At 37.1% G+C, this 24784-nt stretch overlaps 1 protein-coding gene and 2 pseudogenes across 1 annotated transcript; 1 reads left to right on the forward strand and 2 right to left on the reverse strand.

The window, feature by feature from the left end:
- Positions 1-1373: 1373 nt before the first annotated feature.
- LOC133252106 (olfactory receptor 14A16-like) lies at positions 1374-17256 on the reverse strand (annotated as a pseudogene).
- A 1874-nt stretch (positions 17257-19130) lies between these two features.
- On the forward strand, positions 19131-20099 carry LOC133252107 (olfactory receptor 6E1-like). Its single transcript, XM_061424829.1, has one exon. The coding sequence runs from the start codon at positions 19131-19133 to the stop codon at positions 20097-20099; it is 969 nt and encodes a 322-aa protein (XP_061280813.1).
- Positions 20100-22551: 2452 nt separating this feature from the next.
- Positions 22552-23470, reverse strand: LOC133252108 (syntaxin-17-like; annotated as a pseudogene).
- Between the last annotated feature and the right edge of the window lie 1314 nt (positions 23471-24784).

A 24784-nucleotide genomic window follows, 5' to 3' on the forward strand; every position in this document is an offset into this window, starting at 1 on the left:
AGATGGCTGGATGGCATCACCGACTCAATGGATGTGAGTTTGAGTGAACTCCAGGAGTTGGTGATGGACAGGGAGGCCTGGCATGCTGCAATTCATGGGGTCACAGAGTCGGACATGACTGAGTGACGGAACTGAACTGAACTAAATTTTTGAAGATGTAGGTGTTTTATGTTAAAATTTTAATTAAGCATAAATATGTGTCAATGGCAATAGTGGTAAAAATTATAATTTATTGAAAAAACTATGTAAGTGATTTCAAGGAATATCTATTTTGCAAAATAATGACAGTATAAGCAAATCAAAGACATCATCACCCATTCCTTATACACTAGTAAATTCTAACTACTGTCTAAGTCAAAATGTTTGTTGGCTAAATATTTGCATTTAACCAAGATTTGAGCAAGAAAAATACAGAATATTATAAACAAAAGGTATATATCAAGCAGCATAGTTTTCTGAGAAACCTGTCTGAGTTTGGTTTATAGCAGCTTGTTTTTCTCCTATGTTATTTGGGCAAGAGTTTGAATGAGCAGTGCCAAAAGAAAACACTAACAGATCATACATCAAAAGATACCACATAAATTATTTCTGTGTACTGGTCAGTTATAATAAAGAATTTAAAAACTTTTCAAAATATTGGATAAGAAAAAATAAACAGCCCAATCAAAAAGTGAGCAGATCTAAATAGACATTTCTCCAAAGTAAATCTTCCAGGAAAAAGCATCTCTCCTGTTTTAATTTTCAGTGATACTTATGAAAACTTTTGAGACAGAAGCAAATGTTTTATTTAGCTATGTTCCAGTCTTATAGATTTAGATTATATGAAAGACTGACAATAACCTATCAATGCATACTCAGAAAAGGTTTGTTACTGTAAATTGTACAATGCAACAGGAGCAAGAAAGTGTAATGCAATATTAAGGAGATTCAGAACATCCTGGCTCAGCTTCCAGGGGCCATTCTCAGTCACATTCTCCAGAGAGGATGTACTTCCTCTCCAGAATACAAAGCAGGACACCTGGGAATCCAGGTTCACTCAAGGAGGAAGCTGCTCTCTAGTTAAGAATCCAAAACCAGGATGTGTGAGCTGACTCAATAAACAGAAATTAAATTGGCCTAATGGTAACTATTTATGAACTATGAATGCACATTTTCTTTAGCAAGTCTCCAAAACTGGAACTGTCAGACCTGAGTGCAGCTTCATTAATACTAGATTTTATAGTTTATTGCAGATTGACCAAGCATCATCACCATGGGTCCAGGTAATCCTGGAGATTAACACAACAAATAAGCCAGATCCATCTTGTACTTATACAAATATTAAGAAGAAAAATACCTCTATTCTTGGAGGAAGATAAGGATATTCTCCTTTGTCAGAGCTTTCTAGTGAGTGAGTTATTTAAACCTGTCTTCATGGCCTTGTTTCTTAGGCTGTATATGATGGGATTAAGGAAGGGGCAGTAAAATATAGAAAGAAGATAAAATGAGATCAGTGAATGATGTATACTCTAAAATAGGTTTCAAGCATGCAATAAATGCAGTTGAGAGAAAAAGTGCACTAACTGCCAAGTGTGGGAGGCAAGCAGAATAGGCTTTGATGGCCCTTCTGTAGACAGAATCTTTCTGACAGTAGAGAAGATGTAGATGTATAAGATTATGATGCACCTAAAGCAACAGAAATCCAAGACTGCATTAGCAAGTATAAGCACAATTTCTGCAGTTATATTCTTTGAGCAAGTAATAGCTAACAACTGGGGAATATCACAGAATTGTTGGATCTTGTTGAGCCCAGAGTAAGATAAAGAAAATGTTTCTGCTGTGGGCATAACAGAGAGTAAGCCACCACTGAACCAGGATAGAACCACTGTCTGGACACATGTGCCTCTGTTCATAATGACTTCATAGTGCAGGGGATGGCAAATGGCAACATACCAGCCAATGGACATGCCTGTGAGGAGAAATTGTTCTGCCATTGCTGAAAAAGGCACCAGAAACACCTGGGTGACACAATTAAGAAAGGTGATGGAATTCCTGTGGGTCAAAAAGTTGACAACAGCTTTGAGCACAACAACTGAAGTGAGGTAAGTATCAAACAGGGACAAATTTCTTAAGAAGTACATGGATGTGTGGAGGCATGGGTCTAAGGATGTTATTGAACTATGGTGTTGGAGAATACTCTCGAGAGTCCCTTGGACAGCGAGGATATGCAACTAGTCCATCCTAAAGGAAATCAGTCCTGAATATTCATTGAAAGGACTGATACTGAAACTCCAATACTTTAGCCACCTGATGTGAAGAACTGACTCATGTGAGAAAACCCTGATTCTGGGAAAGATTGAAGGCGGGAGGAGAAGGGGATGACAGAGGATGAGATGGTTGGATGCCATCACCAACTCAATGGACGTGAGTTTGGGTGAACTCTGGGATTTGGTGATGGACAGGGAAACCTGGTGTGCTGCAGTCCATGGGGTCACAAAGAGTCAGACATGACCAAGCGACTGAACTGAACTGAAGGATGTTATAGTAAAAATGAGGCCACTCCCCATTAGGGCTGCCAGGTAAATTACTATGGAAAAACCCAGCTTGTAAGAACTGAAAGATTCATGGGCCAGAAAACAAAAGAAAAGAAATTTGGATACCCGTGGAGATATTGTTCATTCTTGATAAAATATTCTGCATTAAGAAAAAAGAAAAAAACTTTGGTTAAAGTGGTCATAAATCCTAAATATAGTTAATATTACCTCAGCATACCTGAAAAATAACAACTCTAATAAGTGTTCCTATTTAATGATCATCTTTTTAATGAACGTGTTGAGTGTGTGTGTGTGAAAGAGATAGAAGTAAAAAATAATTTCAATGGTATATGTTCTCCATCAATATAAGCCTGTACATTAATCATATACTTTATATGTACTTTATGACATTTTTTAAAATTTCTCTTCGTGTGTCTACAAACTGTTATAATGTTATGCAACTATATAACAAATTGTTTCAGATTCTCAACATAATAGAATCCTAATTTACATATGAATTAGTAAGAGAAAGATATGGAGTATACAATGATGCTGTGTCACATCTTACATCTATTTGTCTTGTATTTTTTTGTCTTTCAATCAATTGACTGACATAATTATTTGCTCCAATTTTTGTCTTAAAAATAAACTTCACAACATAATAAAAATTCTTCTCTCTACTTTAAATTTGCTTCCTTTCTACACAACTCTGGGCTTCCCAGGTGGCACTAATGGTAAAGAATCTATCTGCCTGCCAATGCAGGAGATGCAAGAGATGCAGGTTTGATCCCTGGTTTGGGAAGATCCCCTGGAGTAAGGAAATGGCACACCCCACTCCAGTATTCTTGCCTAGAAAATTCCATTGGCAGAGAAGCCTGGTGGGCTACAGTCCATGAGGCCCCAAAGAGCTGGACACAACTGAGCGCACACACAATTCTAATCTTTTCTTATATCTTCTAAGATTTTAGATTATTGAATAATGGATTAAATGTCATATCTCAGAATTTCTTCTTTGGGCCTTTTGGGTTTCTCTACATTCTCCCTTGACATTCTCATATCATTTTGATTACCCAGTTTTCACCTTTTTAAAGTCAATTCGTTTATTTTTAAAATTCATCTGCCTAGATAGATGATAGAAAGTTAGAAACAGATATAAACTCACACATATGTTTATTAGATCATACTTCAATATATTACTACAAACATGGAAATATAAGAAGAGCTAAATTTCTATCTACAAAACTACATTTCCTTTCTCTATATTTTAATTGCCGATGTCATTTTTCTCACCCCTGATGTGTATGCTTCCTAGATGTCATGAGCTCTTTCCAAATGTTTTGCCTAAGTATAACTCCATATTAAAATGTAAATTCTGCCTTCTTCTCTACTTGATTTAAAATCTGTCAATCCCTTGGTAGGAAAGATATAGATAAATGAAAGCATAGCTATAGACATAGGCATAGATAGAAATATACATGGGTACATATATTTAAAAGCATATATTTATAAGTTTATCTCTCTATCATCTATATATTTATTAATAGTCTTACCTCAACATATTTCTGGTTTAATTTTTAATGCCATAATTGAGACTATTATCTCTGGCCTGTCTTTCTCACTCAATGATCAACAATTATTTTTTACCCATTTAAGAATTCAATTAATAAAACTGAGTAAAATGGTTAAGAAAATAGAGTTGTTTAAAAAAGTTGGGTGAACAAATTTAGTGTAAAATGCTGAAATTAATTGACATCTCTGATATGTGTGTATCCTTTCTTCAGTGCATGGTTTTTATTAAAATACACCTTCATGTGTTTTGTGATTATATATGTGTGTGTGTGTGTGTATATATATGTGTATATATATATATAATTTCCCAGATTGGCTAGTGTCATTATATTTTCACTTAATGTCATCTAAAATCTCTCCTACTCTCTGTCAACCTGTCTCTATAGATAGATAGATAGATCTCCTGTTTTTATACTTTGAATAATGTAGATAAATAAAAATTAAATGAATATAAAATATTTGTGATGGAATATTTAGAAGGCAATGTATTTCCTCTTATACTTTATTAGAAAAAATTACCTAAAACTAATCATTCCAAAATTATATTCATTTAAGAGTTATCAAATTTAACAAAGTGGAAAGATATAGTTGAACTATAATTGAGCTTACATTTTAGAGGCTCAAATGTATAGAATTCCAAAATACTTTAAACAATCTAACCTCCATATGTGTATTGTGTAATTCACAGCAATGCTTTACATAAATCAAAACTAAACAAAGCTAATTGATAATTACTATAGTAATTATTTGCTTCCTCCAGTAATATCCAGTACATTTTAGTGGTAATGCACTGCCAAATTATATATAATTTTTGATCTCTCACTTCAGCATTTTACTTATTTTCTTTGCTATTTTTTTATTGTGGTTAATTTACCTAGTATTTTCAACTGATTTTTCATTCATTACAGTGAATCAGAGTGCTGTTGTGCATTACAAAGAAGTTATGTAAATAAAGAGTTACAAAGACTAATATGTCTTTTGTATATGAGTTCATTTTAGAATATAGATAGATACCGAAAACTTCTTGTGGCCTATACTTAGCAACTCATGTTTTAGAGATATTAAATTAAGTATTATTACAGAAGAAACTTTCTAAGTACAAAATTTAAATAAGACTTTTTTTTTTGCATGTTTCTCATATTCTGACTGAAATTATAATCAGCAGTCAGAATGAAAGAAAATAAAACTCACTAAAGTATCTGTTTTATAGATGAAAGAATACAGCAGGCTTCATGTCGTAGTCACTGTTCAAATTATTACTGACAATTCATCCAGATGGACAACACTAACTTTGACTTTCAAATATGAAAAAGCTCTTTTTCTCTACAAGAGGCACTACACTTTCTGTGAGCAAACATATTTGTCGGTGAGTACAGAGAGATTAAGAATGGTGATGATTTTATATCTGCTGCCCATGTCTCAGTGGCTTAAAATTGGAAATATTCCAAAGAGAGAGGCTGCCACTTTTGTTGAAATTGTCTTATCTATCCCTTTCAATTATGAGACAAATCTTGGCACTATCTGATATGAAGAAATTAAGTACGACAACTGACTTTTCCTTACCAATAAGTAATTTCAAGGGCTTCGCTGGTGGCTCAGACGGTAAAGAGTCTGCCTGCAATGTAGGAGACCTGGATCCCTTCCCTGGGTCTGGAAGATCCTCTGGAGAAGAGAATGGCTACCCAGTTCAGCACTCCTGCCTGGGGAATTCCACAGATAGATTAGCCTGGTGAGCTAAAATTCAAATACTGGCATGTAAATCAAGAGACCCCATAATTAGTAAGAAGGTATTTAAGGAACATATTTATCCTATCACCTATTGAGCTCATACAGAAAATAATATATGTAATTAGCATATTCTCAGGTATTGGTTATGTCACTCATAGAGAGCATGTATGTGCTAAGTCACTTCAGTTGTGTCCGACTCTTTGAGATCCTATGGACCTTAGCCCATCAGGTTCCTCTGTCCATGATATTCTCCAGGCAAGAATACTGGAGTGGGTAGCCATTCCCTCCTCCAGGGGAGCTTCCTGGACCAGGGAGCAAACCCGTGTCTCTTACCTCTGCTGCATGGGCAGTTGGGTTCTTTACTGCTAGCACTACTTGGCAAGCCCTGCAGCACAAATATATTTTTATTAGTTTCTTGAAATAAAAAAGCCATATTTGCATTTATAATGGTGATATATCAGTCATATTTTCTACTAAAGAGCTATACTAGCAAATACTTGATTCTATTGAGTGAAACCAATCAATCAATATCATAGAGTCAAAGCCTCCAATTTGTATAGGCAATGAAGCACACAGAAAGTGACTTCACCAACTAAATATTAGTTTGCTTATACTTTGGTAAAAGCATAATACGTTAGCTGGAATTGAATTAGTGTTCATTTGTGATAGACTTTCATGTATACAAATTCCTTGAGACAAAAGTGTAATGCAAACATTCATTATTGTAATACCTAAGTAAATTTCAATCCAAATACTGAAAAATGTGACTTTTTTTTATAAAATGTTAGCAAATAAGTTAAATATTTTTAACAATGTCATCACGACTAGGCTGCCATACAAGAAATGAAAAACAGAGTTTTTCAAGTTGAAATAAAAGGAAACTAGTTAGTAATATGAGAACATATGACTGTATAAATTTAAAGGTAAATGTAAACATATAAACACATTCAGCATAATACTGTAATTGTTACATAAAATCATTATTAGCTGTAGTATAAATATTAAAAGACAAAAGTATTAAATAAAGTTGTAACTACAGTAATTAATAAGGGCACAGTAAAGAAATATGACTGGTAATACAAAAAAAATAAAATATTTTAGAAGGCAGTAATTATGCTGAGCTTAAAGCTAAGTTGTTATCAATTTAAAATAGACTGTTATGACTTCTGATTCAAGAGTCAGAGTAGAAGGACATGTGCTTATTTCCTCCTGTGGGAACACCAAAATTGCAACTAGCTGTTGAACAACCATCTACAGAAGGATGCTGGAACACACCAATAAAAGATTCCCCACATTCAAAGACAAAGAAGAAGCTTCAGCAAGATGGTAGAAGAGCCGCAACACAGTAAAATCAAATCCCATACCAACCAGGTGGGTAAGCCACAAACTAGAGAACAGTAATACCAAAGAAGTTCTCCCACTGTTGGACAGGATCTGAATGCCACGACAGGCTTCCAGTCCTGGGGATCTGATAAAATAGAATAGAGTAAAAGGAATGAAAAGAAATGAAGACAGCCTAAGACACCATTGGGACAACAGTAGGTACACTAACATTCACATTATAGGGGTCCCAGGAGAAGAGAGAGAAAGGACCTGAGAAAATGTTTGAAGAGATAATAACTGAAAACTTCCTTAACATGGGAAAGGAAATAATCAACCAAGTCCAGGAAGCACAGAGAGTCCAAAGCAGGATAAACCCAAGGGGGAACACACCAAGACACATAGTAATCAAACTAAAAAAAAATTAAAGACAAAGATAAAATATTAAAAGTAACAAGGGAAAAATGACAAATAACATACAAGAGAACTCCCATCAGGCTGTAACAGGAGGAAAAGGGGCAGGGCACAACTTTTGAAAGAATGACATAGCCCAAAGACACAATAAAAACCAATTAGAATCAAATAAGACCAAGATGACAGACAAGACTAGACCTTAGTCCTCAATCAACAAATGAAATGACACACCCAGAGGTGCCATGACAGTTCCACAGCACTGTTAAAAGACCAAGGAGAGGGAGGTGGCCCAAATCCTTGAAATCTCCACCCCTTCCCCAAAATAGTTGAAATAATCCTCCCATTCAATAAGTTCAGTTCAGTTCAGTCTGCCAGTCATGTCCAACTCTTTGCAACCCCATGGAGTGCAGCACGCCAGGCTTCCCTGTCCATCACCAACTCCCGGGGATTACTCAAACTCATGTCCATCGAGTCAGTGATGCCATCCAACCATCTCATCTTCTGTCATCTCTTTTTCCTCCTGCCTTCAATCTTTCCCAGCATCAGGGTCTTTTCCAATGAGTCAGTTCTTCCAATCAGGTGGCCAAAGTATTGGAGTATCAGCTTTGGCATTAGGCCTTCCAATGAATATTCAGGACTGATTTCCTTCAGGATGAACGGGTTGGATCTCCTTGCGATTGAAGGGACTCCCAAGAATCTTCTCCAACACCACAGTTCAAAAGCATCAATTCTTTGGTGCTCAGCTTTCTTTATAGTCCAACTCTCACATCCATACATGACTGCTGGAAAAACCATAGCTTGGACTAGATGGAACTTTGTTGGCAAAGTCTCTGTTTTTTAATATGCTGTTTAGGTTGGTCATAACTTGGCCATTCCAAGGAGAAAACATCTTTTAATTTCATGGCTGCAGTCACCACCTGCAGTGATTTTGGAGCCCCGCAAAATAAAGTCAGCCACTGTTTCTGTTGTTTCCCCATCTATTTGCCATAAAGTGGTGGGACCAGATGCCATGATCTTAGTTTTCTGAATGTTGAGTTTTCAGCTAACTTTTTCACTATTCTCTTTCACTTTCATCAAGAGGCTCTTCAGTTCTTCTTTCTTTCTGCCATAAGGGTGGTGTTATCTGCATGGTGTTATCTGAGGTTATTGATATTTCTCCTGGCAATCTTGATTCCAGCTTGTGCTTCTTCCAGCCCAGCGTTTCTCATGATGTACTCTGTATATAAGTTAAATAAGCAGGGTGACAATATACAGCTTTGACATACTCCTTGCCTGATTTGGAGCCAATCTGTTGTTTCGTGTTCAGTTCTAGCTGTTGCTTTTTGATCTGCATACAGATTTCTCAGGAGGCAGGTCAGGTGGTCTGGTATCACCATCTCCTACAGAATTTCCCACAGTTTGTTGTGATCCACATAGTCAAAGGATTTGGAATAGTCAATAAAGCAGAAAGAGATGTTTTTCTGGAACTTTCTTGCTTTTTCTATGATCCACTGGACTTTGGCAATTTAATCTCTGGTTCCTCTGTCTTTTCTAAATCCAGCCTGAACATCTGGAAGTTCTCAGTTCAAGGACTGTTGAAGTCTGGCTTGTAGAATTTTGAGCATTACTTTGCCAGCACGTGATATGAGTGCAATTGTGCAGCAGTGTGAACATTCTTTGGCCTTGCCTTTCTTTGGGATTGGAATGAAAACTGACCTTTTCCAGTCCTGTGGCCATGGCTGATTTTTCCAAATTTGCTGGCATATTGAGTGTAGCATTTTCACAGCATTATCTTTGAGGATTTGAAATAGCTCAACTGGAATTCCATCACCTCCACTAGCTTTGTTCATAATGATGCTTCCTAAGGCCCATTTGTCTTCACATTCAGGATGTCTGGCTTTAGGTGAGTGATTACACCATCATGGTTATCTGGTTCATGAATATATTTTTTGTATAGTTCTTCTGTGCATTTTTGCCACCTCTTCTTAATATCTTCTGCTTCTTTTAAGTCCATACCATTTTTGTCCTTTATTGGGCCCATCTTTTCATGAAATGTTCCCTTGGTATCTCTAATTTTCTTGAAGAGATCTCTAGTCTTTTCTATTCTATTGTTTTCCTCCATTTCTTTGCATTGATCACTAAGGAAGGCTTTCCTATCTCTCCTTGCTATTCTTTGGAACTTGGCATTCAAATGGATACATATTTCCTTTTTTTCCTTTGCCTTTAGCTTTTCTTCTTTTCATAGCTATTTGTAAGGCCTCCTCAGACAATCATTTTGCCTTTTTGCATTTCATTTTTTGAGGATGGTCTTGATCACTGCCTCCTGTACAATGTCATGAACCTCTATCCATAGTTTTTCAGGTATTCTCTCTATCAGATCTAATCCCTTGAATCTATTTGTCACTTTCACTGTATAATCATAAGGGATTTTATTTAGGTCATACCTGAATGGTCTAGTGGTTTTCCCTACTTTCTTCAATTTAAGTCTGAATTTGGCAATAAGGAGTTCATGATCTGTGCCACCATCAGCTCCCAGTCTTGTGTTTGCTGACTATATACAGCTTCTCCATCTTTGGCTGTAAAGAATATAATCAATCTGATTTCTGTATTGACCATCTGGTGATGTCCATGTGTAACGTCTTCTCTTGTGTTGTTGGAAGAGGGTGTTTGATATGACCAGTGCTTCTCTTAGCAAAACTCTATTAGCTTTTGCCCTGCTTCATTCTGTATTCCAAGGCCAAATTTGCCTGTTACTCCAGATATTTCTTAACTTCCTACTTTTGCATTCCAGTCCCCTATAATGAAAAGGACATATTTTGGGGGTGTTAGTTCTAGAAAGTCTTGTAGGTCTTCATGGAACCATTCAAGTTCAGATTCTTCAGCATTGCTAGTTGGGTCATAGACTTGGATTACTGTGATATTGAATGGTTTGCCTTTGAAATGAATAGATCATTCTGTTGTTTTTGAGACTGCATCCAAGTACTGCATTTTGTACTCTTTTGTTGACTATGATGGCTTCTCCATTTCTTCTAAGGGATTCTTGCCCATGGTAGTAGATACAATGGTCATCTGAGTTAAATTCACCCATTCCAGTCCATTTTGGTTCACTGATTCCTAAAATGTCGATGTTCACTCTTGCCATCGTCTGTTTGACCACTTCCAATTCTTTGCGACACCATGTACTACATAGTCCAAGGAATTCTCAGGCTATAATACTGATTGGATTTTCTTGCAGTCCAAGGGACTCTCAAGAGTCTTCTCCAACACCACAGTCAAAAGCATCAATTCTTTGGCGCTCTGCTTTCTTTATAGTCCAACTCTCACATCCATACATGACTACTGGAAAAACCATAGTTTTGGACCTTTGTTGGTAAAGTAATTATGTCTCTGCTTTTTAGTATGCTATCAAGGTTGGTCATAGCTTTTCTTCCAAGGAGCAAGCATCTTTTAGTTTCATGGCTGCAGTAACCATCTGCAGTGATTTTGGAGCCCCCCAAACTAAAGTCTCTCATTGTTTCCATTGTCTCCCCATCTATTTTCATGAAATGATGGGACCGGATGCCATGATCTGAATGCTGAGTTTTCTAAATGTTGAGTTTTAAGCCAACTTTTTCACTATCCTCTTTCACTTTCATCGAGGCTCTTTAGTTCTTCTTCTAAAGGTCCCATACATGCACTGCTGCAGTAAGTGCCCCTGACCCATGCTTCTGCTGGAGATTCCTAGACACTCACAGGCAAGTCTGGGTCAGTCTCTTGTGGGATCACTGCTCCTTTCCTCTGGGTCCTGGTGTGCACAAGGTTTGTTTGTGCCCTCCAAGTGTCTGTTTCTCGAGTCCTATGTAAGTTATGGTGGTTCTATGTTGGGTTTAATGGTGACCTCCTCCAAGAGTGCTTATGCCATACCCAGGTCTGGTGCACTCAGAGCCCCTGTCCCTGAGGCAGGCCACTCTTGACCTGAACCTCTGCAGGAGACACTCAGACACACAGATCTGGCTCCGTCTTTGTGGGGTCTCTGGGTCCTGGTGTGCACGAGGTTTGTTTGAGCCCTTGAGTGTCTTTTGAGGGTATGGGGTTTGAGTCTAAACATGATTTCACCCCTCCTACCATCTTCCTGTGACTTCTCATTTGCCCTTGGACCTGGGGTATCTTTTTTTGGTGGGATCCAACATTCTCCTGTCAACCATGGTTCAGCAGTTAAGTTTTAATTTTGGAGTTCTCGCAGAAGATGAACACACGTCCTTATACTCTGCCATCTTAAGGATATCTCATTAAATTCTTCTCATGCTTGAAACTTTCTGCTTTAGTCTTCTGTTACCAGCCAAAGGAAACTCTTCTCTCAAATGGCTCCTCACCCTTTGGAGAGCCATCAGGATCTCAAATCACCACAAGATCTTTTCAAGGTCAAGTTGTCCATCATTTCAAATTCTGCTGCAGGGTTCTTTTCCTTAAACTGTTCTGCAGGTCAGAAGTCCTAAACATCAAGGTGTCAGCCAGGCTGTCTTCCTTCTGCAGGCCATTGGGAGAATTCATTTCTTCTCTTTCTCCATGTTCTAGAGTTGATTGCACTTTGTGGCTTGTGGGCCCTCCCCCAGAGAGGTGGTTATGTGCAAATGAATTGACTAGTCAGTGTAGGCTTTGAGTTGGAAAGTGGGTATGATCAAGACTCAGCACACATGCACATCTGATCAAAAAACTGAGAAATTCTTTAGAAGCTAAAAAAAAAAACAAACAAGAAAATGGATCATCCCTTGGAGTTTTCAGAAAATAATATATCCATGTTAACAGACTGATTTTAGTCCAGTAAAATACATGTAAGATTATTGACTACCAGAAATTTAAGTTTAAAAATGTGCTATTTTCAGTTACTTCTTTTGGTAGAAAAATAAAAATATATATGGAAAAAAAATGTTAACAAAATTTGTATTTTAATGTTGAAAATTAAAAAAACATTAATGAAATGTTAAAGTGAGTGAATACACCAGGGTTTCTAAAACTAGATGCTTCATCACTACAAATGCCACAAATATTGAAAAGGTAGCATGATATAGCATAAACTTTATGTCATTTTAATGATAACTTTGATGAAGTTAACATGTGCCATGTGCTAAGTCTCTTAGTTGTGTCTGACTTTTTGCAAGAATCCTGGAGTGGGTTGCCATGCTATCCTCCAAGGGATCTTCCTGACCAAGGACTCAAACCTACATCTCTTATATCTCCTGCACTGACAGACAGGTTCTTTACCACTAGCACCAATTGGAAAATTGACTTTTTTTTTTTTTTGCCAAAAAGGTTATAATAATGATACAATAGAAAACATTACTTTGGCCTGCAAAACATCTGCAGAAGAATTTATAGATCCACATGACTTCATAAGTGAAATTTTGTGAATATTATTAAGGTTTATTTCCCTTACACAAATTATTTCAGGAAATAGACATAAAAGAATTCTACCCACCCATTTATGAGCTCAAAAAGACCTATAATAATATTGCAATTATTATAAAATTATGAAATTATATTATAGTATTACTATAATAATAAAGTATAATTTTAACTGAGAAGGCAGGAGGAGAAGGGGATGACAGAGGGTGAGATAGGTGAATGGCATCACCGACTCAATGGACATGAGTTTGAGCAAGCTCCGGGTGTTGGTAACGGATAGGGAAGCCTGGCTTGTTGTAGTGCATGGGGTTGCAGAGTCGGACAGGACTGAGGGACTGAACTAAACTGATAACTGAGAAGAACATGACAAAATCAACAGCCAGAGAACAATATTCTTCATAAATATAGATAAAAGAGTCCAAAATATAAGCAAACATGATCATGCTCTCTATTGAAAGGCTAATATATCATAAACTATTGATACATATTCAAGGAATGAAAGTTTATTTAAGTCTTCAAAAAATCAGTTTATTATTTACATGAATAAATGAAAGAAATGATATGATCAACCAAATAAATATATGAAAATAATAAAGGTAAAAATCTATTCACAATAAAACCATAATAGGTGTGAATAGAACCTCCCTTAATGTTGCAGCCATTAAGTGTATAGTACAACTTTTGGGGAAAAAAATTGTTAGCAGGGAAGTCTTTATTTATAGAATACATTTGGCAGGATGGATCGGCCTGTCTAGGATTCCTTATAGCATATAGCACTTTATGTATTTACTGACCAGGACTTCCTGGTAAATGTCATGCAAATTAAAAATGATATGTTTCTTTAACCAAATCATTGTATTCAATATATGTGCTGTGATTACACATATTATACAGAAGTATCAATTGCACTCATCTCACACGCTAGTAAAGTAATGCTCAAAATTCTCCAAGCCAGGCTTCAGCAACATGTGAACCATGAACTTCCTGATGTTCAAGCTGGTTTTAGAAAAGGCAGAGGAACCAGAGATCAAATTGCCAACATCCGCTGAATCATAGAAAAAGCAAGAGAGTTCCAGAAAAACATCTATTTCTGCTTTATTGACTATGCTAAAGCCTTTGACTGTGTGGATCACAATAAACTGTGGAAAATTCTTCAAGAGATGGGAATACCAGACCATATGATCTGCCTCTTGAGAAATTTGTATGCAGGTCAGGAAGCAACAGTTAGAACTGGACATGGAACAACAGACTGGTTTCAAATAGGAAAAGGAGTTCGTCAAGGCTGTATATTGTCACCCTGTTTATTTAACTTATATGCAGAATACATCATGAGAAACGCTGGACTGGAAGAAACACAAACTGGAATTAAGATTGCTGGGAGAAATATCAATAACCTCAGATGCAGCTGACACCACCCTTATGACAGAAAGTGAAGAGGAACTCAAAAGCCTCTTGATGAAAGTGAAAGTGGAGAGTGAAAAAGTTGACTTCAAGCTCAACATTCAGAAAACGAAGATCATGGCATCTGGTCCCATCACTTCATGGGAAATAGATGGGGAAACAGTGGAAACAGTGTCAGACTTTATTTTTCTGGGCTCCAAAATCACTACAGATGGTGACTGCAGCCATGAAATTAAAAGACGCTTACTCCTTGTAAGGAAAGTTATAACCAACCTAGATAGCATATTCAAAAGCAGAGACATTCCTTTGCCAACAAAGGTTCATCCAGTCAAGGCTGCGGTTTTTCCTGTGGTCATGTATGGATGTGAGAGTTGGACTGTGAAGAAGGCTGAGCGCCGAAGAATTGATGCTTTTGAACTGTGGTGTTGGAGAAGACTCTTGAGAGTCCCTTGGACTGCAAGGAGATCCAACCAGTCCATTCTGAAGGAGATCAGCCCTGGGATTTCTTTGGAAGGAATGATGCTAAAGCTGAAACTCCAGTACTTTGGCCACCTCATTGGAAAAGACTCTGATGCTGGGAGGGATTGTGGGCAGGAGGAGAAGGGGACGACAGAGGATGAGATGGCTGGATGGCATTGCTGACTTGATGGACGTGAGTCTCAGTCAACTCTGGGAGTTGATGATGGACAGGGAGGCCTGGTGTGCTGCGATTCATGGGGTTGCAAAGAGTCGGACATGACTGAGCGACTGATCTGATCTTATCTGATCATATATTAAATTGAGTTGGAAGGATGCCCTGATATATATAGTACTTCTCTGAAAAACTTCATTGAAGAGCTTAGAGTTCACCAGGAGACTTAGAGGTCAAAAACACTTGGATATTTTTGTGTTTGAAATTATACATTAAAAAAAATGGTACTAAATGAGATCTCTGGGTTTTCTATGCATAATTTGACAATTCAGTAATTTGTATTATCTCAGTTGAAACTCAAAATTATACCATGGAAGACAAGAAAGAAATAAGAGAAGAAAGAAAAATTAAGGTTGATTTAAACTTGATATATTGGAGAAGGCAATGGCACCCCACTCCAGTACTCCTGCCTAGAAAATCCCATGGAAGAGGAGCCTGGAAGGCTGCAGTCCATGGGGTCGCTGAGGGTCGGACACGACTGAGCGACTTCACTTTCACTTTCATGCATTGGAGAAGGAAATGGCAACCCACCCCAGTGTTCTTGCCTGGAGAGTCCCAGGGACGGGGGAGCCTGGTGGGCTGCCATCTATGGGGTCGCACAGAGTCGGACACGACTGAAGTGACTTAGCAGCAGCAAACATGATATATAGAGAGATGTTAGCAAAATGGAAGGCCAAAAATATCTTTCCCCTACAAAGACAGAAAGTTAAAAACAATATAGGGCTAGGAAAACTTTGAGAATTCGAGAGACCAGTTGAGAAGCTACAGCACAGAGGATGATGTAAAATCATGAAAGGATTCAAGCAGAAGTGGTAGAAAAATTCAGAGCATTTGCATGCTTATTTATGATATTCCTCTACCCAAGGAGAATAGTGAAACTGGGAGGAATCCTGTATATCAAGATTCCTTCTTCTGGATTGAAATAAATAGGGCACTGTATGTTCAATGTTTTCCTTGTCTGGAGGCAGCCCAGGAAACTGGTTTATGTGCAGCTTCAGTGTGTTCATGGGCCCTATGGCAGAGTTTGGAAGCCACTGAAGATAGAGGCAAATACCACTGCAACTTATAGCTACCTGTAGTTCTAGAAACAAACACTAAGTAGAATAAGAAATCACAAAAGGTTTCTGAGGTTCTAGAAACTTTAGGTGCGATGAGTAGTGAAGATCTTCAGTTGCCTAAAGCCAGTATATAAGGACTTCATTCAACTGGTGTTCCAAGGGTAAAGAATACACCTACCAAAGCAGGGAACCTGGGGTCCACCTGGTCCAGGAAGATTTCACATGTCATGAGGCAGCTGAGCCCACACACCACAACTACTGAAGCCCATGTGCCCATTCTTTTTTAATAATTTTAATATTAGACAAAATTTATAATTTTTATTCATTAATTTTGTGAAATTTGACTGACTTTTGATATCACTTTTATTTATTAATTATGTGAAAGAGCATAAGTCAATGTAACAATATGGTCTATGTCATATAGTTTCTATAAAATTAAAAAAGATATAAGTACAATTTTTGGAAGAGTTTCCAAGACATAGCATTCAATAAATGTAGTTGGTGATTATGCTGCTGTTGCTACTGATAATGATAAATATCAAGATCTTTCTCATGACCTGATGCCTGTACATGACATTACACAGTAGTTGAAAGACTGAGTCTTGAGCAAAGCATCTGTAATGGTTTTGCTGAGTTTAATGTGTTTCTTATAGAAATTGTGTTTATAAGTTCTCACTTTTTTAATTTGGGGCATTTTTACTTTTCTTTTAATTGGATTTTTAAAATAAATTATTCTCTGGAGGCTATTGTACTAGTAGAAACCCTGCCCTTAGGGAAGCAGAAATAATGAACTCAGGCTTTCCTTCCTTTTCCAAGTTCTAATAATCTGCAGATATACACTGGCACTTCATAGCTGTGAATCATTCATTTGCCAACAAAGTATTTAAAAATTCACATATCAATATTGTTGCAGTCACCAGACTTTGTTTCTTAACTTTCTGAGGCTGTCAGAAGAAGGAAGTAAGCTATGATTCCAATCATAGACAAAACCCAAATCCTCAAGTTACAGAGAAGGAATACCTGGAAACCATACACTTGAACATTCATAACAATTTTGAGGTATGCTTCAGCACGTAAGGAGAGAATTTACCATATTCTTTTTTAACTGATACTCTTTGTTGACATTGCTTTTGCATTCTTTGTTTGTTTTCCCCCAAACTATCATTTCCTCCTGTTCTATCTCTTCTTTTTGTTTCATCATCGTGAAGTCGCTCAGTTGTGTCCGACTCTTTGTGACCCCATGGACTGTAGCCCACCAGGCTCCTCCATCCATGGAATTTTCTAGGCAAAGAGTACTGGAGTGGGTTGCCATTTCCTTAAGCTTAAAGCAAAATTTTGGAATTGATTGAATAAATCTTTGTTATTTCCAACTGAGTTTGAGCAAACTCCGGGAGATGGTAAAGGACAGGAAAGCCTGGAATGCTGCTGTCCATGGGGTTACAAAGAGTCAATTATGACTTAGTGACTGAACAACAACAACACCTGAATCTTTAGCTTCTGCCCTGCATCACTATAGCCTTTGAGATGCCCATCAATTGTTCATATTCAAACCAATCATTTATGAGACCACAAGAAACCCTCTTTCAAGTAATATACTCCACAATTACTTTTTCCTTATTCATCATATCCATCAATATTTCTTTTTCTTTGCAAGATTATAGAAAAGTAAACTGGTTGCAGTGTTTCATACCAAGCCACTGTATTGACAAATTTAGTTCATATTTGTTTAAATACCGAATTTGTGTTATTGTATTAAGAATGGTCATTGTTAAGAATCATAGTGCTTTAACTTTAATTTTGGTCCAACTTATTCCTCTTACTCATAAAAAGTGTAACATGCATGAATCATATATTTATCTGTTTCTTCATTATGCAGTAAATAGATAATAGTAAAAGTAAGTAAAAGAATAAGCTAATAAACATTTAGGATCCGAAAAAAAATGGTACAAATAAAAAAGACACAGGGTATTGTCTTATTTCTAATCCTCTTATGTAAATTTTAGTTCACTTCTGTCATGCTCATCCATCACATCTATTGAAAAGTAGCAACAAAAATTCCCACTTATATAAAAATAGCCCTTTCATAACCTATCAGTATAAATTTTTATGTGTTTTATGATTTGGAATTTGAAATTAGCCCCGATCCAAACCTTTATTTTTGCCTATCCAAAATATCACCATAACCATCCAGCAAAATCACCTTCTCTCTAACAAGTGTCCTGTTTTCTCTGTGCTTTTGGCCCTTGTTTTCTAGTATAAGAATACAAAACTATGCTTTCACTACTTCTCTTGGGAATATTCAAAATTCAAAAGTTTCATTTTTCTACTCTCTCCTAGCTGAGTATTTGCTCTGTCTCTCTGAATTTTAAGAAACATATAATAAATATTGACAAGTCATTTATTTAAACCTTTCCCTTACTCTTGAAATACCTGTGAATATCTCATTTGCTATAAGATGTGATTCTACATGGAAATTACATAAAGTTGACTTATAGTGGCCAATCTAACAATACAGTGTCTAGAACTTGTAAGTCAAAAGTAATGAACATATTATATAATCATGTTTAGTTGTTTATTTTAGCATTTTTCTTCTCAATGATAAGCCAGCTTTGAAAGACATTTCGTACATATATAATCATATAGAATTAGACTTTATTGCAACTTTTCCAGCACTCTGAATTGCTTTACATCTGAATGGATTAAGGACACTGTGATGTGTTTATCCCAAAGGACACTCTATGCATCTGTTCACAAGACTTCTAAAGAACTAAATTCACTGTTAGGTTCTCTACACTGAGGGGAAACTCACAGGTCTTTCAATAGGATATTTATCACAATCTTATTGTGGAACTAATTCAACTATTATGAGTGAATTTCACACTTGAACTCTTATATCTGGCACAGTTTATCTCAGAAGATGTTTATACACTGGAAAAATAATTATTTGTTTTTATTGTTTTTCTTTCATAAAAAGAAAATATAGTTAAAATTTATATGTGGATTATTTCCAAGATTTAGATACATAGACCAATCATAAACTTCTTTTTTTATTATGCCAGGCAGAAGTGAGAAATTATGGATCAAAGAAACAAGACCATTGTCACTGAGTTCATTCTTCTAGGATTTCAGAACGGGAAAGAAGTAGAAATTCTTCTTTTTTCTGCATTCCTGCTTATGTACATGATATCTCTGATTGGCAACACCATGATTATCCTTTTGGTGTGTGGTGACTACCGTCTGCATTCACCCATGTATTTTTTTGTAGCCAATCTTTCTTTCCTTGAGGTTGCAATTACCTCCACGGTGGTGCCTAAGATGTTAGCCAACACATTTTCCCTCACCAAAGCAATATCCTTTGTGGGATGTCTTACACAGTCTTTCTTCTACTTTCTCTTGGGCTCCACAGAATTCTTCATCTTGGCTGTTATGTCCTTTGATCGATACGTTGCCATCTGCAACCCACTGAGGTATGCCATCATCATGAACAAACAAACATGCATATCATTGCTTCTGGGATCTTACATAGGTGCATTTTTGTCAATTTTGGTCTCATCGATGTTAACTGCCCCTCTGCCCTTTTGTGGGCCAAATGTAATTAATCACTTCTTCTGTGACAGTGCTCCTGTGCTAAAGTTGGTCTGTGCAGATATCTCTGTGGCTGAGCTGGCTGACTTTGTCTCCTCTGTTTTGTTGCTATTGGGTTCCTTGCTCCTGACAGGAGTGTCTTACACATATATTATTATTACTATCTTTAGAATTCCCTCTGTCCAGGGACGACATAAAGCTTTCTCCACCTGTGTTTCACATATCACTGTAGTAACACTTTACTATGGAAGCTCCATCTTCATCTATGTCCGCCCACAAAAGGGTAATGTGACGGATGTTAACAAATTTGCCACAGTGCTAAACACCATTGTGACACCAATGTTGAATCCTTTCATCTACAGTCTTCGAAATGAGAAAGTGAAAGATTCCCTGAGAGATGGTGTCAATAAATATGTGATTATGCTAACAAATTTAAGATCTTTAAAATCTAAAAAATGATATCTTTACAACAAAGATATCTTCATGTCTGGCATTAAAGTTATTTTATCATGTAATCACTTCCAAATTAATATGCTCACATAAGGAAGGACTTCCTTTGTGGCTCAACTGGTAAAGAATCCGCCTGCAATGTGGGAGACCTGGGTTTGATCCCTGGGTTGGGAAGATCCCCTGGAGAAGGGAAAGGTTACCCACGCCAGTATTCTGGCCTGGAGAATTCCATGAACTGTATAGTCCATTGGGTCACAAAGAGCTGGACATGATTGAGTGACTTTTTTGCAGGGGCTTTCCTTGTAGCTCACTTGGTAAAAAATCTGCCTGCAACGCAGGAGGCCTGGGTTCAATTCCTCGGTTGGGAAGATCCCCTGGAGAAAAAAATGGCAACACACTCCAGTATTCTTGCCTGGAGAATCCCATAGATAGAGGAGCCTGGTGGGCTACAGTCCATGGGGTCGTAAGAATTGTACACAACTTAGCAACTAAACCTCCCATAAGGAAGGAATTAGGAGAGCATATGTTACTTTCCTATCTCTCACCAGGTTCAACTAATACTGATTCATACAGATCTAAAAACTTATACATATATTCATAACAGACACACACATAATGACAGAGATGAGTGATAAATATGTGATTATTCTATTTTCCTACACCTCTAGTGTTTTAAAAATCAAATGCATGTACAAGCAAATGATTTAAAGTTAAACAATGCCAGGATTGGATGTCTCTGGTTTAGGCAATTCCTTAACTTTACCGAAGAACGTTAAAAAGAAAAAAAAAAACATATACTTTTAAAAGTATCATTATTTTTTACAATTAATACATATGTATTGCCTTAATAAAATAATATAAACATTATTTGAATTTAATTTGAAATATTGTTATATATATTATTTATTATTTAAATTTTTATTTAATTCTAGACTGATCTACTCATGGTTCCATATTCCATATCTCTTACAGTGTATAACTATTATGCTCCTATTTCTGTGCCAGAGTGTGATGAGAAATCTACCTGTGGCAAAAGAATTCACCAAAACTTAGAAGCTAATCATTCACAGAAAGAATAGAAGAGTGACAGAAACATATCAGATTTTTCTATCCAAAATCTTTTTTTCAGGATGGTAGGAAATTAATATAGCCACTGAATTTTCATGTAAAATCATTTATAAGAAGAGATTTTTAAAATGCTAATGTTAATGGTGTACTGGGACGACCCAGAGGGATGGTACCGAGAGGGAGGAGGGAGGAGGGTTCAGGATGGGGAACATGTGTATACCTGTGGTGGATTCATGTTGATATATGGAAAAACCAATACAATATTGTAAAGTTAAAAAATAAAATAAAATAAAAAATTAAAAAAAAAGATAATCTGCAAATTTCAACGTAACAGCCAGATCACATTACCTTTTCACTATTTGAAGGAACCTGTAAAATATCTTAATTAGATATAAGAGAGGAAGTCATTTCAAAATTGGAGAAGGCAATGACAACCCACTCCAGTACTCCAGTGCTTGGAAAATACTGTGGACAGAGGAGGCTGGTAGGCTGCAGTCCATGGGGTCGCTAAGAGTCGGACACAACTGAGCGGCTTCACTTTCACTTTTCAGTTTCATGCATTGGAGAAGGAAATGGCAACCCACTCCAGCAAGTGGAGAATCCCAGGGATGGGGGAGCCTGGTGGGCTGCTGTCTATGGGGTCACACAGAGTCGGACATGGCTGAAGTGACTTAGCAGCAGCAGCAGCAGCATTTCAAAATTCTTAGTTGAATGTGAAGTACAATCCATCATTGTTACTATAAATTATACATTTCACAGGAGCCAAATTGTCTCCTGTAAGAAACAAGTAATTTTTTTTCCATTTTCTTACACTATTTATTTGCTTTACCATATAATATTGTTAGGCAAAAATGCAATAGGGCTCACCAAATGGATTCCATTATGCAGTTCACTCATGCTCCTTGCTAGATCCTGTTTTCCCTATTTGATATGAAAAGCTCTTAAACTTCCATTCTTTTCTCTGCTAAAATGCCTAAATAATCTACATTTAGGAGAAAAAGAAACATATTTATAATATGCTTAATCTCGGAGTCTCCAAGTCAGGGTCATGGAAGAAACTGTTCCAAAAACTACCCTTCCATAACCCAACATGTCCACACATCACAAGTCCTTATTAAAGTTATGGGTTTAGTTTTCACATTTCCAGGTAAAAATTCTGCTCCCTGCCAGCCTTTAAACTTACCTGACAAATACTGTCAACCTCAGGCCAAGCTCCTAAGTCTCTCACAACTCCATTAATATCCAGCAAACAACAAAATATATCCCCTTATCACAGTTCAATCCCACTTGAGTATCTGTAGCCACTGTTTCGATATAATCATATTCTGAAAGCCAACTGAGTGTCCAACAGCAGCAAAGGTCCTCATTAGGATAGACGTGCTTGTGTCAATAATTAGTAAAGTTTGGTTTTTAACTGCATTTTTTTGTCAGTTGGGCTGGGGAGAGCTGGACAGCTGGAAGTGAGCTTCCCAATCATTTTCTGTTTTTTTTTTTTTTTGTATCACTTTTCCACCTGTGAAGCGCAACACCCCACCACCAAGTGCAGCTGCAATTTCTGACGCTTTGAAGCATCAAGGAGGCCAATCTGACCCTTCACCACTCCTCCTCTGAGTGCGCCTGCCACAGGTAGGGCTGTCAGCTTGTATTTTTCAGCCTTCCCCCATGTTTTGGTTCCCTCTTCAATATTCACAGCAGCACTGTTGACATGGTCTTCAGTGCTGTCAATCTTCTCCTGCTGAAAATTCACTAGGAGAGAGAAATCAGTGGGACCAGTTGGTTAAGTTCATTTAAGTCCGCTTCTAAGGTCTCCCATGATTCTGCAGTATTTTAATCTTGAGGCGTTTCAGGCAACGCATACATCTGAGTCATACTCTGAGGATCAGCTTCATCTTCAGTAGTATGAAATGTTGTCAGTCATGGATCTAAAGAAGGCTGTAATAAAGTTTCTTCATCATTAAATTGTTTCTTAAGTTCTTCTACAGATGCTAGATGGAGTTGGAAAAATCCTGCTGTTGCAGCTGACGCGTTTTCAACAGAATCTATCATTCTCTTTAGAAGTCTTAGGTCACCCTTTTGGACTTTAAAACAAAGCTTCTCCATTCCTCCAATATTGCAGCAGAGTTGCTGAACTGTACGTCCTGCATTGACATGCTCTTCATGTACTGGTCCCATGTTCAGCACCTCTAATATTTCTCAATATTTATCTGGCACTTTCGTAACATCTCCAGGTCTGTTGGGATTGCCATTTTAGTAAATTTCTGGATAGCTGGTTCAGGAAGGCATAATTTCACTTTTTCTTCATCTTCAGACATGCTTAAAATATGTTGTGCTTCTCCTATTTGCAATAACTGTCTTCTCCACTTATGCAGAAAAACCTCCCACAATGGTGCTTGAGGCATGGCACAGATATGGGGGCCAAAACCAAGTAATTTTGAAAGTATTCTATTGGCATAGAAGGTGGTTTAAATGCACAAATCATAAAGATACTCTTCTCATATACAGCCTCAGTTTTTGACCATTGAATACTCTGTAAATGATCCAAACATGTCTTTAGTCTGTTATTTAAAAAACCCAGATATAAAGAGTTATAACGATCTGTATTTATTTGTCAGTGTCAGCTTCTTTATAATCAATTTTCCTAATTCCTAGATATTAATTTTCTACCCTCCATTTCTCTGACTTGAAAATCTTGACTGTCCCTCTTTTAGTAAAAATAATGATTGATAACAATATTTTCATTTATATTAAAACAATAACTCAAAATGCACTGTTGTTCCTCAGCACCTAGCATAGTACCTGGTACATAACATTTTTCAATAAATTTTTGAATATTAAAAAATATCATTATCTAAAATATCTCAAATGCTAAAGGAGTATTAAAAGCCTATCTCATTCTACCTCCATCCTGTACCAATTCACTGTACTGAAATTATTAGAAATGTTCACACTTCAGAATATCAGTGGTTGCAACCACTCTACCTTGCTGATGTCTTGTCATCTTGCTGGTAAGTAATCTAATTTCAAAATTTTATTTTGAGAAAAATGGAGCTGAATTCAAAGAGAACTCTTACAGCCACTAGATAATAGGGCTATCTCATCAGTGGGACAAAGTAATATGCCAGTTTCTGTCAGTCACTGATGAAGAACTGAGTACAGAATATATTAGATCTTTGGTGCCATTATTCTGCTACACAGATGGGTACAAGAGGCCATTAACAGCTTTCAGGCAAGAAATACTGGTATTTGAGTGAAAGTTAGCTTGTATAAGGGACTTCTCTGGTGGTTCAGTGTAAAGAATCCACCTGCAATTCAGGAGACACAGGAGACATGGGTTTGATCCTTGGGTTGGGAAGATCCTCTGGAGAAGGGCATGGCAATCCATGCCAGTAGTCTTGCCTGGAAAATCCCAGGGACAGAGGAGTCTGGCAGGCTACAGTCCATAAGGTTGCAAAGAGTCAGACATGAATGATGAGACTTAGCACGTTTGCACATAGCTTATGTAAAATGAAGTATTGTAGTTCTTCAGTGGTTTCATCTATTTTCTACAACTATGCTGCTGCTGCTGCTGCTAAGTCTCTTCAGTATGTCCGACTCTGTTCGACCCCATAGACAGCAGCCCACCAGGC

The sequence above is a fragment of the Bos javanicus genome, chromosome 7 (genome assembly GCF_032452875.1).
Source record: "Bos javanicus breed banteng chromosome 7, ARS-OSU_banteng_1.0, whole genome shotgun sequence".
Lineage (NCBI taxonomy): Eukaryota > Metazoa > Chordata > Mammalia > Artiodactyla > Bovidae > Bos > Bos javanicus.

Bases quoted from the DNA above. Each gene is read 5' to 3' on its own strand.
- LOC133252107 (XM_061424829.1), top strand. From the start codon at position 19,131: ATGGATCAAAGAAACAAGACCATTGTCACTGAGTTCATTCTTCTAGGA.